Source organism: Furipterus horrens, unplaced genomic scaffold (genome assembly GCF_987537825.1).
Source record: "Furipterus horrens unplaced genomic scaffold, mFurHor1.1.pri manual_scaffold_8, whole genome shotgun sequence".
In the NCBI taxonomy this organism is placed as follows: Eukaryota; Metazoa; Chordata; class Mammalia; order Chiroptera; family Furipteridae; genus Furipterus; species Furipterus horrens.
The window spans coordinates 27,077,104-27,093,709 of record NW_028327178.1 but is presented as its reverse complement, the minus strand read 5'-3'; the positions used below and the strand labels follow the sequence as shown (position 1 = coordinate 27,093,709).

The window sequence follows — 16,606 nt, the reverse complement described above, 5'->3', positions numbered from 1 at the left end:
ATTAGAATTAATGTCATAAGACCTGGATTCTTCAGTACCTGCCTCTGCCACTTACAGGCAGCAAAACCTTAACAAAGTCCTTTGACCACATAAAACATCAGTTTTTCAGCTTTCATCGTATCTGTCTGACCTTACCTTTGTTTAGAGATAAAACAAAACATGCACATCTATCTCCTGATTGCACATTTGCACATTTGGGGAATAAAATAATGGAAAAAAAATAAAAGAAGAACATTATCAAAAATAATTAAATATTTGGTTTCACAAAAACATGGTTTAAATCTTTCTTTAAGACTTTTGGAGTTTTGTGCTGGGCAGTAGTTTAGAAACATTAAGTAGATAAGCACACTTGGCACCACGTAATTCACAGCAAGGCACAGAGCAATTCCATGGGGGTCTCTGGCCATCCCACTAGACCGAGGACTGGGTATAATTTACATCTCCTGAGGTTATACTTGTGAGCATGTGTTTACTGAAGGTATTTTACTTTTTTAACATTTAAGTGAAATCGTGTCTGGAAAACTTTAGCTTTTACTTTCTGGAGGACACCAGGAGAAAGACAGAAAAAAAGATGGCATCTTGAAGTCCAAATTAAGGTCATTAGCCACATTGAAAAGGTGACTATTGTAGGCTTCATGCTTTGCCTTGGGGGGAAAAATGGTCAGGATCATGCATGATAGTACCAAGAATGTAAATTGAAGACTTTGTCAGTAAAAATAATTATAAGGGAGAAGACAGAGAATAAATGGAATAAATGGTCATTGACTAATGTATCTTCAGCTCAGCTGGACATTCTGGTATACTGTTTCTATATTTGAATATATGTGTGTGTGCACACATACCACTTCTAATGTATTTAATCCTTTTAATATTTTCCCATAAGTAGTTGCTTGTTGTATTAATGAGATATGCCCCTCAAAAAAAAGATATTACAGTCCCTTTTTGCTTTTAGTCTTGCTTTTCTTTATCTCTTGTTTAAATTTGTTTTATCATTTTGTATTATCTCTAACTTTTTATGAGTTTAACCACAAAAATTAAGAGAGATATATGATAGTTCTTTAAAAATAGTAAAACAAAATACATGAACATTTTTATTTTCATCAGCCTTAAGACTTCTGGATCCATATTCTTACCAAAACATCTTTGCTATACCTTTTTAGGTAATATGAAGGAGCCACTTGGTGTACAAATTTTAATATTACCCATGAAAGAAAGATTCCAAGTTGGTCTTAAAGCTCAAGAGTAATTGACCAGTGCCTTACCTGTTTGCTTATCAAGGCTTTCATTGATTTTCTTTTTGTTGTGGCTTCATTCTGAGTAAGATTGTTGCTGATACTGAAAGCTCATCATCTTGTAGCTTGGCAGGCCAGGGGAGAGTGGTTACTATTATATGTGAGAGGCTGTTTCTTCCTTTGGGAGAGCTGGGAGATTCTGAGGTAGGCTAGGATTTGTATTAAAACAGGGACCCCGCTTCAAGCTTCCCTGTCATAGGACTTAGGCTACTTGAAAACCAGAGCCATTCTTAGCCAGTGGGATTGTGTTTTGAATGTTGTGCATTAAATAAATAAAAGGATACTAGGAGTTGCACCTTTGGGGATTTCCTTCTTTATGGGGCTCTGAGTAACCTTGCTGAGGTACTTTTAAGAGCCAGGATGGAAGCCAGAGCTGAGGCCAGGCCAGTCTATGCGGAGGGAAGGGATATTGAGCTCTTTCTTATCAAGGACTGTCTCTTCCCTATGCCCTGAAAGAAGTCTACCCAACAGAAGTCACCACAGTCATGTTCTTGACCCTTGAAATATTGGGTTGGCCAAAAGGTTAGTTCGTTTTTTTTCTGTAAGATGGCTTTGGTAGTACTTAGTTGTCTTTAACTTCATTCGAAAGAATTTTGTTAATTGTATTGAGACAGCTGTCATATCAGTGTGCATTTTTTTAAAAAACTTATCAGAATTGGTGAGTTTTTATGTAGCCATTTAAATATTGAAGACAGAAGAAAATAAGTGACTTTTTTGGCATATTATGCTTTATTATTTCAAGAAAACTAAAAACGCAACCAAAATGCAAAAGAAAGAAAGGAGAGAGAGAGAGAGAGAGAGAGAGAGAGAGAGAGAGAGAGAGAGAGAGAGAGAGAGAGAGAGAGAGAGAGAGAAAGAAGAAGGAAGGAAGGAAGGAAGGAAGGAAGGAAGAAAGAAAGAAAGAAAGAAAGAAAGAAAGAAAGGAAGGAAGGAAGGAAGGAAGGAAGGAAGGAAGGAAGGAAGGAAGGAAGGAAGGAAGGAAGAAAGAAGAAAGAAGGAAAGAAAGAAGGAAAGGAAAGAAAAAGATTTGTACAGTGCATGGAGAAGATGCTGTGACTGATAAAATGTTTCAAAAGTGGTTTGTGAAGTTTCATGCTGGAGATTTCTCGCTGGACAATGCACCACGGTCAGGTAGACAAGTTGAAGTTGATAGTGATAAAATTTAGAGACATTAATTGAGAACAATCAATGTTCTACCACGCTGGAGATAGCTGACATACTCAAAATATCCAAATCAAGCATTGAAAATCATTTGCACCAGCTTGGTTATGTTAATTGCTTTGATGTTTGGGTTTTACATACTTTAAGTGAAAAAAAAAAAACCTCCTTGACTGTATTTTCCACATCAGATTCTCTAGTTAAACATAACAGAAATTGTGATGGGAAGGAAACGTGGATACTTTACAATTATGTGGAATGGAAGAGATCACGGGGCAAGCAAAATACACCACCAACAACCACACCAAAGGCTAGTCTTTGTGCAAAGAAGGTGACATTGTGCATATGGTGGGATCAGAAGGGAGTCCTCTATTATGAGCTCCTTCCAGAAAACCAAATGATTAATTCCAACAAGTACTGTTCCCAGGTAGATCAACTGAAAGCAGCACATGATGAAAAGTGTCTGGAATGAAGTCAACAGAAAACGCGTAAACAAGACCACACTTATCTTTGATGACCAGGCAAAAACTGGCACCGCTTGGCTCGAAAGTTCTGATTCATCCGCCATATTGCATCAGACTTTGCACCTTCAGATTTCCATTTATTTCGGTCTTTACAAAATTCTCTTAATGGAAAAAATTTCAATTCCCTTGAAGACTGCAAAGGGTACCTGGTACATTTCTTTGCTCCAAAAGATAAAACGTTTCAGGAAGATGGAATTATGAAGTTGCCTGAAAGATGGCAGAATGTAATATAACAAAACAGTGAATATGCTGTTCAATAAAGTTATTAGTGAAAATGAAAAAACATGTGTTTTATTTTTACTTTAAAACCAAGTGAATCTTTTGGCCAACCGAATAACTTGTTGAAGGCTGGAAGTATCTCACCTTGAGACAAGAGCCCTACCAGGTGAAGAATGGACTATTTACCACAATGGCACTCTGTGTGCACTTTCATCTGCATGCTTCTAAGTGCTCTGTGGTAATGAAGTGGTGCCCTCTTGTATGGGTAGTTGGAGGTACGTACTGTGTCAGCTAGCTCAGAGGAGAGCCCTCGGTCAGTGACCCTTCACTCTGTCCATGTCTGCTGTCCTCACAGCCTCAGCTCATGTGGAGAAATGGGCTGCTTCCAAAATAAAACTTATCTGTAGACCAGCTGACACATCCTACACCCAACTCCTGTCTTCTGGACTTTGGCTGGAGAGATGGACTGGGGAGGAAGAACCAGATTCCAGTGGATCATAACTAACACAAACCATTGATTTACAAAGGCACAAGTGAATTAATGACAGAACCCACATGGGAACTGACCCAAAACCACTGGGAACCATGACTTCTCTGGGCAGTAGGGGTCAGCTCATAGATGTGCCAGCCTCAGCTAGCATTGCTATTTCCCTTTGCTCCTCATTCATGCTGCTGGAGCTCAGGAGCTTTTCCAGAACCATCCTCTTCAGTAAGTTTATACTTCCCCACAGCTTGCCCCAATTCTTTAACCTTCTCCCTCTGGATATATATAAACATTTTTGTGAACAGCAAAATATTTCTACTGATGTGCAAACTATAGGTCACATGGCATTGACTTCTATTCAAACCAGAAGGCTTCATGCTAGGATGGTAGCATTGTATCATTGCTTCACTGGAGTCTTTTGTGTCAATGTGGAAATTTTAATTTCACGCCCTGCAGACTTCATAGTCTTTTGTACTCTCTCTGCTCCTGTTGTTGCATAAAAGGTAAATCCCTGTGTCATGTTCATTTTAGATTGAAAAAAGTAAACTTTATCCATTTATGATCTCCAAACAGAAAAAAAAAAAAAGCTTTTATTTAAGGGGAGAAAAAAATAACTCTTTTCAGTTCATATGGATTTCCATATGAGTGATTATGACCTCAACTCTCAAAAAAGGAAAGAAACTTCTCTGTTACCATTGGGTACTGATACTATTTTATTAGTACAGATTATCGTTACTTTCCTTATTGAAACACAAGATATTCTCAAGTGTTTGGATATTAAAAAACAATCTTTTAACCAGTAATTGCTAGCCAAAAAAAAAAGTTAAGATCTCTCTTTCACACAACTGTTTATTTGAAAGAGAGAAGAAAATGTTATGATGAAGAAAGCTGTGAGTAAGGAAAAGTCTGGAATAGGTTAACAGCAAACTAGGGGGAAACAAGTCAGAATTTATTATAGACATTGGATATTTTATTTAAATGAATTTTTTCAATTAAATGAAAAGCTTATGCATGAAGTTTTTCATATCAGAGGTTTAAGATGAAAGAAGTCACAGAATTAGTATTGTAAGTAGCTTAATACCATAAACTATTTAACATCAACTTCTAAGAACTATGCTTACATACTCTTTACAGAAATTATGAAATACTGTGTGGCCTGTAATGAACTATTCCATTTTATTTTTTAATATTAACTTCTTTTTTTAAAGGGGAAGGGTGGGAAAAGGAGAGGGAGAGAAACATCGATGTGAGAGAGAAGTGTCAAACCGGCAACCTTCCACTGTGGGACGATGCCCAACCAACGGAGCCACACCGGTCAGGACTATCATGAACTATTTCAAATTTACTTTCTGCAACTACCTTCAGCCTGTGGTCCCAAAGTCAGGTTTAAACTGCTGAATAAGATCAGTTACCTATGAGATGGGCACCCAGCTTCTACCCCCTCATGATAATGACCATAATCCTTTTTAGAGGGCTGTGTATAGGGATTAGGAGGGATCCTTTTAAGAATCTGTTTTCTAATGAGTTTTAAAAAATTGATACCGTTGATTTGGCAGCAATCACTTAAGTACTTGTGCTTACTTGGGACAATTGCAATGGTTTTATATATATTTAAAGAAACATTTAAATTACCTATAATTATACCATCCACTGTGTAAACTGTATACACTGTATATACCACTGTTAATATTTTAGTATTTAGTGTATTTCCTTCCTATTCTTTTTTCTTTTGCTTCTTATATACTTCTCTTTCTTTAGACTAAGTTTTTTTCTAAATTATAAACTAGGTGGAACTTTAAAAAGCAAAAACTCTTTTTGTATTAACCATTCCATGAATAAATTAAAAAGAGATAAGTGGGAATTGGTGGTGCTAAATAAAATTGCTTACATTGGCCAGTTAGCAAGGTTGTTTGTTGGAATGGAAATGTACATGTTTCTCTTATAAGTTACCTTAGGAATGCTACAGTGTGATTGTGTTTCTGAGAAAACTGCTTTCCTTTCTTTCCTTTATTGGATCTATATACAAATTTAATCTGAAGTATAAATCACTGCTATAAAATGTATGGAATTTTCTAAACATGACTCCTACATCTCTTTGAGATGAGAAAATATGTATTCAAGTTAAATCTCACAATTAGATTGCACTTCTTTGTAGAGGGAAAAATGACTACATGGACTCTACCTGATTCAGAGTAAAGCAAGACAGAGGTGATTACTGACGGATGCACTCAGATCTGCTGGTTCCATTCTACTTTGTTTTCAGAAGCAGAGGCGACTTTGGCAAGCCAGGTTGCATCTGGAGTTAGAGCCAAGAAAGAGTATTTCTCTTGTTCTGAGCCTCTTTTCAGACACCAGAATAATGTTGGATTTTCACCTTAGCATAACCCACTTATTTACTTTTACCTTACTCCTTCCATTTATCATTCATTTTGACCCAAACAAGGGACGCCAAGTTCAATTACTACGCTGGCCCAGGGCCAACTCTAATGAGCCAGGAGATCCTGCCTGGTATCCTCATCAATCTCCCTCAGATTCAGTCTTTCTTATTGACACCTCTTATATTTCAATATCAAATTCATGGGACTTCTTCTTGTCATACAGTGTTCTGAATTCTTCCATACTGGGATAGAGAGTTGATCTCTCTGGGTCCTTTTACTGCCAGAGCCTTGGGAGAAACCTGTTGGGCCTTGTAGTCTTGTTAATGCTCTGTTAAAACACTGATTTCCCCCCCCCATCAATTTCTGCTTTTTCCGTTCCATGTTTTTACAACAACCAGAATGTTCCCACTTTATTTGGCTGTGCTAGTTTTCTCTTCTCTTGACTTCCTTTCTTTCTCCCTTTCTACAGAATCATTATAATTTTCCTAGAATCAATAAAGCCCATTGAAGGAAGCTGGAACAGTAAATCAGACATAGTTCCCTGCATTGTTTCTAATTCCCCCATCCCAACGCCCAGTAACAAAGTAATGGAGAGAACATTAGGTGCACGCTAATCGTGTCTTTTATCGTGGTCTGCGTCCGAGGCATATGCATTAGGAGAACATCCCGATTACCGTAATGCCAACCCAACCTGACTTGCATTTACAGCATATTAGCTGCTTCCCCTGCTGTGTCCCAGTTTGCATTTAATAGGGGAGTTGGGCCGTTGCCTTTTTTCAGGATACACACTGTGTTTTGTTGCCCTGAATCATGCTAAAAGGCCAGATGTTCTCCAATCTCTAATTTTCATAGGCAATGGCCAGTTGGGGTTCATGTATTAACCCATATATGCTTCTCCATACAGCTGTATTAAAAATTAGGGAAACAGCCTCAGAGTTCACAATCCCGACAAACCACTTTAGTAACGACTCTTCTGGGAACTATCTATACTTATCAACAATGTAGGTGAACCCTTTAACTAGATATCTGCTTATTTCTATTGTTCCCATGTGACCTTTTTTGTGACAAGAGGATGGAGAGGTGATTAGTGTCTTAAATTGGAAGAATCTCAGATCTCTTCTTTGCAATGAACTCCTATTTCAGCTTGCTCACAATCAGTTCTGGGCTCCCAGCTTCAACTGTGGCTGGGAGGACAGCTTAATGGACGGGTCATTCTGGCCCTCCTACAGCAGCCCTAAACACCTGGTTTTACTTAACCCTGAAGATAACAGTATTGGTGCGCATGTGCGGGTTGTGAGGGTTGTTTCTTCTCTGGAGAGAGAGTGAGAGAGAGAGATAGAGAGTGAGTGTGCGTGTGTGTAGGGGGCAGGGTTGTCCTTTTCTGTTGGGTTGTTCTCCCTAATAGGTTCATATAAAGGTTATAAAGTTCATCTATCCATATTGTCTTTCTCTTTCAAAGTACAAACAGTCATAAAACAGAACACTGCTGTTCAGTTTTATAATCTTAAATTTCAAACAACGCACTGATGAATTATTTATGTTATAGAAGAATGTGTTTTCAATAATGTGTAGCCTAAAATGGAATGAATGCTTATCCATACGTGCCCTGAACTTTCTAAAGTGCATGCTAATAAACACGGTAACCTAGCGTCACTCTGGCCGGGTATAATTTACAAGGCAAGCACTTCTTTTCAGCTCTGGTTTCTGCAGTGTGTTCTCCAGCAGCCAGCGTGCTGCCTTTACTACTGGAGCCTGGCAGGTAACGTTCTTTGACTCCAAGCCGTCTAACTGCCTTTCTCTCAGTACGTATAACCAACGTTGGGATCTATAAATTTCGTTGGTCGTTTTGGCTTCCAGCCATACTAAATTAGGCTTTAATTCATAATTAGTAGGAAGTCACAATTCCATAGAAAAGAGAACATTTTATATTAAGTGGCCATTATCTAACATCATGATTTCACAAAATGATTAAGATGCCAGAAAATAATTAAGCTATCTTAAGGTTGCCAATATTTAAAGTGCAGGCATAGGGAGGAGAGGTGGTAATCTTTTAAATATGTGTGTAACTCCTGCTACAATGACAGAAAGAAAAATTATTTTTAAATAATTTTACTTTTATAGTTGTAAAAATTATCAAATTTGTCCAAATTTGCTTTCTATATCAGAATCTCTGAAATCATGTACATTGCTTGTATAGTGAGGGTCTTTTACTCAAATTTCCAAACAACAATAGAAAGCCAAGAGTAGATAGCTCATGAACCTTGAATTGTGGGTATTGTTGAAGAAGATGGGGTAACTTTCAGAAGCCTGTTTCTGTTCATGGTAACATCTTTGTGTGAAGACTTAACTCAGGACTGATAGCCAAGAGAGAATATGGCACAGGTCCAAAACTCTTAGAGCCAAAGGTATTTCAGAATTCCCAATTATTTTATAATTTCATAGATGCATTCTTTTAAATTATTTTTAATTATTCTTATGTATTGGTTTCAGGTGTACAGCCTAGTGGTTAGAAAATCATATCCTTTACATAGTATTCCTCTCGATATTTCCAGTCCCCCCTCTGGCACCATACATAGTCATTGACCATATATCCTCCCCTTTATGTACTTCCCTGTGACAATTTTATAACTACCAATCTGTACTTCTTAGTCCCTTCACCCCTTTCTCCCAGTGCCCCTGGCCTCCCACTCCTCTGGCAATCACCAGTTCTCTCTTTGTGTCTATGAGTGTTTCAGTTTTGTTTATTTTGTTCTTTAGATTCCACATATAAGTGAAATCATATACTACTTATCTTTCTCTGACTGATATTTCACTGAGCACAATACCCTCTAGGTATATCCATGCTGTTGCAATGATAAGATTTCATTCTTTTTTATGGCTGAGTAATATTTCATTACATATACCACAGCTATTTTTTCCACTCATCTGTTGATAGGCACTTGGGTTTCTTTCATAGCTTGGCTGTTGTACGTAATGCTGTAATGAACAAAGGGGTGCATACGTTCTTTCAAATTAGTGTTTTGGATTTCTTCAGAGAAATCCCCTGAAGTGGAAGCACTGGGTCATAAAGCAGGTTAATTTTTACAGGTTGAGGCAACTCCATATTGTTTTCCATAGTGGCTGTACCAATCTGATTTCTGCCAGTAGTACACTAGGGTTCCCTTTTTTCTATATCCTCACTAACACTTGTCATGTGTGGATTTATTGATGATAGTCATTCCAACAGGCGGTTTACTAGCCATTCTCATTATGGTTTAATTTGCATCGTAATTCACTTTTTAAGGTAACCCAAGGCATGTACCAAATGCGGTACAGTATTCCCTCACTTATTGCAGGTATTACGTACTAGACCCCTCCCTCCCCACCCCCACAATAGGTGAAAATCCACGACGTAGGAACCTTATTTTTATTTTAGTATTTATAAATATTTTAAGGCTTTATAAACACTTCCCACACACTTATAAATCGTTCCCAGTCCCTTATTAACCTTTCCACTCCCTTATTAACCTTTTCCACACTTTTATAAACACTACTTATGTTCTTAAACATATTCAACACTCTTAAACCTACAGAACTGTTAACAACAACCATATACAGTACCGCAAAATTCCGCAATATAGCAAAAAATCCACAATAATTAAATGTAATATTTTTTAAAATCCCGTGATACAGTGAGGCCACAATAAGTGAACCGCAATATAGAAGGGGACTACTGTACAGCATAATGTATAATTACTCATATTAAATGGAATAAACAACTGATTATTTTTAATCCTCATCCAAGAATATGATTTTTTTTTTTTTTACTAGACCCTTCCCCTTCTCTCTCCCTCTCACTTCCCCCCTCATCACTGTTAGTCTACTCCTTGTTTACATGCCTCTGGTTCAATTTTGCTCATTTGTTTGTGTTGTTCATTAGTCTCCTATAATAGGTGATAGCATAAGGTATTTTTCTTTCATTGCCTGGCTGATTTCGCTAAGCATTATTCTCTCTAGTTCCATCCATGGTGCAGATGGTAGAAGTTCCTTCTTTCCTTCTGCTACATAGTACTCCATTGTGTAAATGTACCATAGTTTTTTGATCCACTCATCTACAGGGGGCACTTAGGTTGTTTCCAGTTGATTTTAGAGAGGAAGGAATAAGGCAGAGAGAGAAACGTCAATCTGTTGCCTCACATATGCACCCCAACTGGGGATCAAACCCACAGCCTTTTGGTGTATGGGATGGTGCTCATACCAACTGAACCACTCAGCCAGGGCAAGAATATTACTTTGGAGCTACTACCAGAAATACCATAGTAGAGTTATAATTAGTCCTATAAGGATAACTAAGATATTATTCTCCTTGAATAACTATTCAGTCTTCAGGAATGAAAATTCCCAAGTTCTTCCATAGTTACTCACTTTGTTACTGGCTGTTTCTCACTGGTGTCTGAAAAGCCATGCCATTTAAAATAGATAAAATAGGGTGGTCATCTATTGAAAATATGTGTACAGATGAATATAGCTCATCTGAAAGTGTCTAGTTACAGCTTTGTTTAAATAATCATGGTTTATCAGGGTAACAGCTTCATCAACTGGGTCTACTTTTTAAAGCCCCAACACAATAGATACTGACTTCGTAGTTCTGGAGGTTAGAACCACAAAACTGGCATAGAGCTAGGAGTCAAACTTCTGAGCCAACAGAGCTATAGTTTAATGGGCTCTATAGAACTAATAACATTAAGAAGGCAAAAGAAAATTTATAGGACCTCTTAACTTCTCCAAGTCCCTGTGCCAGAATGATGTCTGAGCCCTACACACCTTACTCATAGAATGTTTGGTGTGAATGTAAGAAAGAAGTTCTTATCTCTGGGAATCACTGATGCATATCTGAATTCGCTAGCTCAGAAAGGAAGATAGATACTAGATCTTTGTGAGCCTGGCTAGTTTATGGCATGGTAAAAGCAAACTTAATTAAGCTGTTTTATCTGAGATTTCGTAAAACCTTCACTGTGTCTTCCTGTTTTATTTCTGTTCATTGAAGCAAGTAATGTTGACTTTAACTGTGTGAATGTAGTAGAAAGGAAGTTCAAGAAAAGCATACTGTAAAGGAAATGTTTTCAAGCAAGTTGTCCTTAAATCAACACTAATTACCAAATACTGATTTTTTTTCCCCTTAAGAAAACAGAACAGGAATGCTAAATACAAAATTTAGCTAGAGTAAGATAATAAAAGCTATAGGGATTCTTTTAAATTAGAGCAATGGCACATCCATAAAATAGAACCCTGCTGCAGTTTACAGGAATTAGGTTGATCTATATGCACTATTGTGGGACAATCTCCAAAACAATCTGTTAAGTGAAAAAAGCAGATCATAGATCAGTACATCAATTTAAGTTTTTAAATATATGTGTGTTTACTTGTATTGCACATGCATGCATGTAATTATACCAAAAAAAAAAAAATTGGAAGCATATATGAGGTCTGTCTGGAAAAAGTCCAGCCATTGTTACTATAACAAGAATGGTTTGCACGACATCAATGTAACCTGGCAGCCAAGGAGAGTAGAATGGACTGGAATGCACATGTGTGAACAATGACAACTTCACTGTACTGTCAGTGGGGCAGTAGATTCCTTTGAGTGAGCATGTGCACTGTGTGGCCATCACATTCAAAATGACTGAGCAAGTAGAGCAACGAATCTGCATCAGATTTTGCGTTAAGCTTGACCATTCTTCCAGAGAAACTATTTGGATGATTCAGAAGGCCGCAGCTATGGGCAACTGATGATTGGCAGCTTCATCAAGACAACATGCCCACTCATGCATCATGTCTGGTGTAGAGCTTTTTGGTGAAACACGAAATCACCCAGGTGACTCAGCCCCTCTACTGCCCAGCCCTGCAACTTCTGGCTTTTCCCAAAACTAAAATTACCTTTGAAAAGGCAGAGATTTCAAATTGTTGATGAGATTCAGGAAAATACAATGGAGCAGCTGATGGTGACTGGAAGAATTGTGTGAGGTCCCAAGGTGCCTACTTTGAAGGGGACTGAGGCGTCATTGTCCTATGTGCAAGGTTTCTTGTATCTTGTATCTGCTTCAATAGATGCCTTTATTTTTCATAGTAAACGGCTGGATACTTTCTGGATAGGCTTTGTATACTAAACTTTACAGTGCTCTCTGGGAAGGGTAATGGGGTTCGCATTTGGTTGGAGGAGAGAGTGCTGAGAGGACTTTCATGTATAATTCTATGCATTTCAGTTTTTATTATGGAGGTATTCTTATATCTGAACAATTTGAAAATTTTTAAGAAAATACTCGCAAGAACATAGTTTCATTCATTATTTATTGAGTACTTGACAGTAAGGATACAGTGGCTCCTGCTCTCATATTGCTTCCAGTATAACAAAGGAGGAAGATATTTAAAAATAAACCCATATAAATAAATAATTACAAATTGTGATAAATGCTGTGAAGTAAAGGAGCAAATTATTATGGGAAGAAAATTAATTGGGGCAATCTAATTTAGATAATGAGGTTAAGGAAGGCCTTTCTGAAATAGTGATATTTCGGTTGATATCTAGTAGGATGAAGAATAGTTATCCAAGCCCCAAAGGCAAGTGAAATAAAAGCAAAAATAAATTAGTGGGGCTATATCAAACTAAAAATCCTCTACACAGCAAAAGAAAACATCAAAACAAAGAGGCAGCCAATGTAGTAGGGGAAGATATTTGCAAACAATTCCATCCGTAAAGGGCTAATATCCAAAATACATAAAGAACTCATACAACCCAACAACAACATCAAAAAACAATCTAATTAAAAATGTGCAGAGGACCTGAACACAATTTTCCAAGGAAGACACACAGATGGCCAATAGATATATGAAAAAAGTGTTCAACATCACTAGCTAAAAGGGAAATGCAAATCAAACCACAGTGAAATACCACCTGTCATCTGTTAGAACGGCTGTTAACAATAAGACAAGAAATAACAAGTGTTGGAGAGGATGTGGAGAAAAGGGAACCCTTGTCACTGCTGGTGGGATTGTAAACTGGTACAGCCACTGTGAAAAACAGTATGGAGGTTCCTCAAAAAATTAAAAACAGCAGTCCCTCCTCTGGGTACCTGACCGAAATATTGAAACACTTATTTGTAAAGATATGTGTACCCCTGTATTCATTGCAGCATTATTTATAATAGCCACATTATAAATAATCCAAGTGTCCTTTGGCAGATGATTGCATAAAGAAAGTGTGATACACACACACACACACTGTGGAATACTACTCAGCCATGAAAAATTATACACACACACACACACACACACACACACACATATATATATATATATATATATATATATATATATATATATATATATATTGCCATTTGCAACAACACAGATGGATCTTGAGAGTATTATGCTAAGTGAAATAAGTCAGAAGGAAAAGAACAAGAACCATATGGTTTCACTCATGTGGGGTATGAAACAAAAAGCAACTAATGAACAAAACAAAAGTACAAACTCATAGATACAGATAACAGAATGGTGGTTACCAGAGGGGAAGGGGGGCTGGGGAGAGAATGAAGAGGATAAAGGGGGCTAAATATATGGTGACAGAAGGAGGCTAGAATTCTGGTGGTGAGCACATAATGTTGTATTATAAAGTTGTATACCTGAAATTGATATGTTATCAACCAATGTTATCCCAATAAATTTAATAACAATTTTAAAAGATAAGGAAGAATGTTAGAAGTTGGCAGAGGAAAAGAGCTTATGGACTGACAGCAGTGGCTTTCGGGTGTTCCCCTTCTCTGACGGTCCCCTCGGAGGCCCTCTTGCACCTGAGGTGATCTGTGATCCAATGCTTGCCCTGGGCATCCCATCTCTGTGGTCTTCTTGAAGTCTAATGTCATGCTGGCCTGATCATTTCCTGTCTGGGTTCTGTGTGTTACAGGTATGAGACATCTCTGTTGGATTTGGTTCAATCGCTGAGCCCAAAGTCTGCTTCTAAACCCGAGCTCCATCCTTCCAGAGAAGCTGGTTCCTGGGATCACAGTACTTGCCAACTCAGTTCTCTAAAATCAGTCCGGAACAAGGTGGGGGCAGGCAGGACCCCTGAAGACCTGGAGGAGAATCAAATTCTGGAAGACATCTTTTTCATTTGACACCAAAGCACTTGCCGCAAAATTTCCATCAGAACCTTGTGGATTTTTTAATATACTGATCTAGGGTTTTAAACTTTATGATCATAAGTAATTGTGTCTCTCCCTTCACAGGGCCCTATCTCACTGGCATCTCTTACGTATTGAATATAGAAATCATCCTAACAACCCAGGGTGTTTTTGATCAGACTGGTCAGTAGATAACACATTCAGGGGAGATGGGAAGTATCTTCTCTATGCCAAGTAGAGATGAGAACATCAACATAGGACACTCTGCATGATGGAGGCCACTGCCTATTCAGCCTCATTTAGAGTATTTCCACCTCAATATTTTGCTGAAAAAGATTGCTCTCTTTCATACACAAGGAAAACCTGTCCACTGAAAGATCCCTCTGATTTAAAAGTAGCCCCTTGTAACATCAGCAATTTAAGACCAGACCCTTTTTCGTCTGCACCCTATTCTCTCACCACCTATCTCTAAGTGTAGCCATTTAATTCTGAAGTTGGAGCTGGTGCTCCTGTTATCACAGCAAGATTGAAGGCCAAGTGTGAGTCAGGCTCAGGAGTCATAACCCTGGCAGCTACTCTTCCCATAACCAAAAGGGTTCAATGGGCTCAGGGGAGGGACCCACCCAACCCTTGGAAACCGGCATTAAATCACACAAAAGTGACTGCACTAGTGTAGGCAGAACCTGAAAGACTTTCTACCGTCCACCAATTTCCCCAAATAGTTAAGAGTAATCTCTTGGTAATTTTTGTTGACCTAAGTGTCCATTTTATTCACCCTTGTGAACTTCCTTCCCACGGTTGTCTGGAGAAGATGCAGTAGCACCAGCTCCTGCAGGCTGATAGGCTTTCTCTGGCCCTCCCTCTTTTCCCAGGAGTATCCAAGGCCCAGGACTGACCAGGCCTTGTATATGCTCTGCCCAGGGCTGCTGTCCCATGCCTCCAAAGAACCATCTCTATTTTCCCAATTATGCTTTACTACCCCAAACAGAGCCTCCCCTGTTTCCCACTGGCCTCACTCTGACCCCAAGAAAGCCCGGGGAAGAATTAACATTGAGCCCGCTCTCTGTTCTCATGTTCAACAGAGCTCTTCAGCTCCGTCCTTCAGCTTACACTGGGCTCTAGTGGCCTCTCAGGCTGTTGGGCTGTGTGATGAGAGCCAGTGAGTGTAAAACATTCCAGTCATTGGGAGCAAGGGGAAGTGTGTCCCTAGATGTGTATTACTTGATAACTTTATCTGATCTGGATGGTGTTGCTTTTATTTTCTCTCCCTTTCACCAACCCCAGGCTTGGACTACAATCAGCAAGAGCCTGTCATTCATTGTTGGTAGCCAAGGTCAGACCACTCAGGGCATGGCTTCCCTGAATTCTTTATCAAAACTAGATTATTTCAGCCTACAAAAGCCTTGTTGAGCAGCATCCTTCTCTGGATAGGTCTAAATCCCATTGTCTCTTCAGGCTGAAGCCCTGTCACCTCTACCCAACCTTCTTTCACTTGGGTCTTTTCATTCTTTGGAGGAGAAAAGGATGGAGCCTACCGCTACCATAACCTTAATCCAAGCTAAATATGAGGTCAGGACTAACTAGCATAGTCATTCATTTAAAAAATTAAAAAATCATTGCAGATTACAATATCCCTTTAAAGTTCATCCCAGTGAGAGTAACTGAACCAGTTTTATCCCATTTCAGAAAGCTTTTTGAAAAAGAATTTTTCTTTGGTGTGGCAAAAATGGGTGGCCATTTTCTCAGTTCAAGTTAGGTTTCCAGAACCATATTGTCCCATGTATCATGATCACCTTAATTATACCCAGCTCCCTGGGGTCACCCACAGCCACACCCTTCCATTCTGGACACCAGTGTCCCTACTGCCCTCCAGAGTGGAAGGATGTCACAAGGGCCAAGATGAGAACTGGGATTTCTTTAAGAAACTTGTTTACCTTTAAAGTACCATACGCGAGATCTAAACTAAAGGCTTTTGTGGGTCATGTGCCACAGAATGGGGTTTTGGTGGTTTCTTTACTTCCCCTGAATGAATACTTTGGAAGAGCAAAGATGGATTTTCAGCGGAGCCTCAGTCAAAAGTTTTCATATGCCACATTCTCCCACGATTCATCTTTTCTATCCTATAGTCATTTCCTGGGTGAATTTGTGTCTAATATTTTCATTATAAATTGAACCATATATGTTAACATTTTAATCTGTATCTTACTTTGGGATGTGTATATATACATGTATGTACATACATACATGCACACGCGTGCGCGCGCATGTGTGTGTGTAAATGAAAAGGTAGAGCCTGGAGGCTTAACTTAATTGCAGACTAACTACCAATAGAGATGGTCTGGCACATAGGAATGTGCCTTTCCTTTCTATGAAGTGACTGTTTGGGATTTGC

The 16,606-nt window shown here is 38.6% G+C and overlaps 1 protein-coding gene across 1 annotated transcript in view; it reads left to right on the top strand.

Annotated features, from left to right (window-relative positions):
* KIAA1328 (KIAA1328 ortholog) overlaps positions 1 to 15,361 on the top strand; it is a 255,457-nt gene extending 240,096 nt beyond the window's left edge. The window contains exon 11 of the mRNA XM_090285632.1: positions 13,998 to 15,361. Within this exon, the coding sequence (XP_090141758.1) occupies positions 13,998 to 14,208 (211 nt within the window). The 3' untranslated portion in view covers positions 14,209 to 15,361. The remainder of the gene's footprint in view (positions 1 to 13,997) is intronic.
* The last annotated feature ends 1,245 nt before the right edge of the window (positions 15,362 to 16,606 follow it).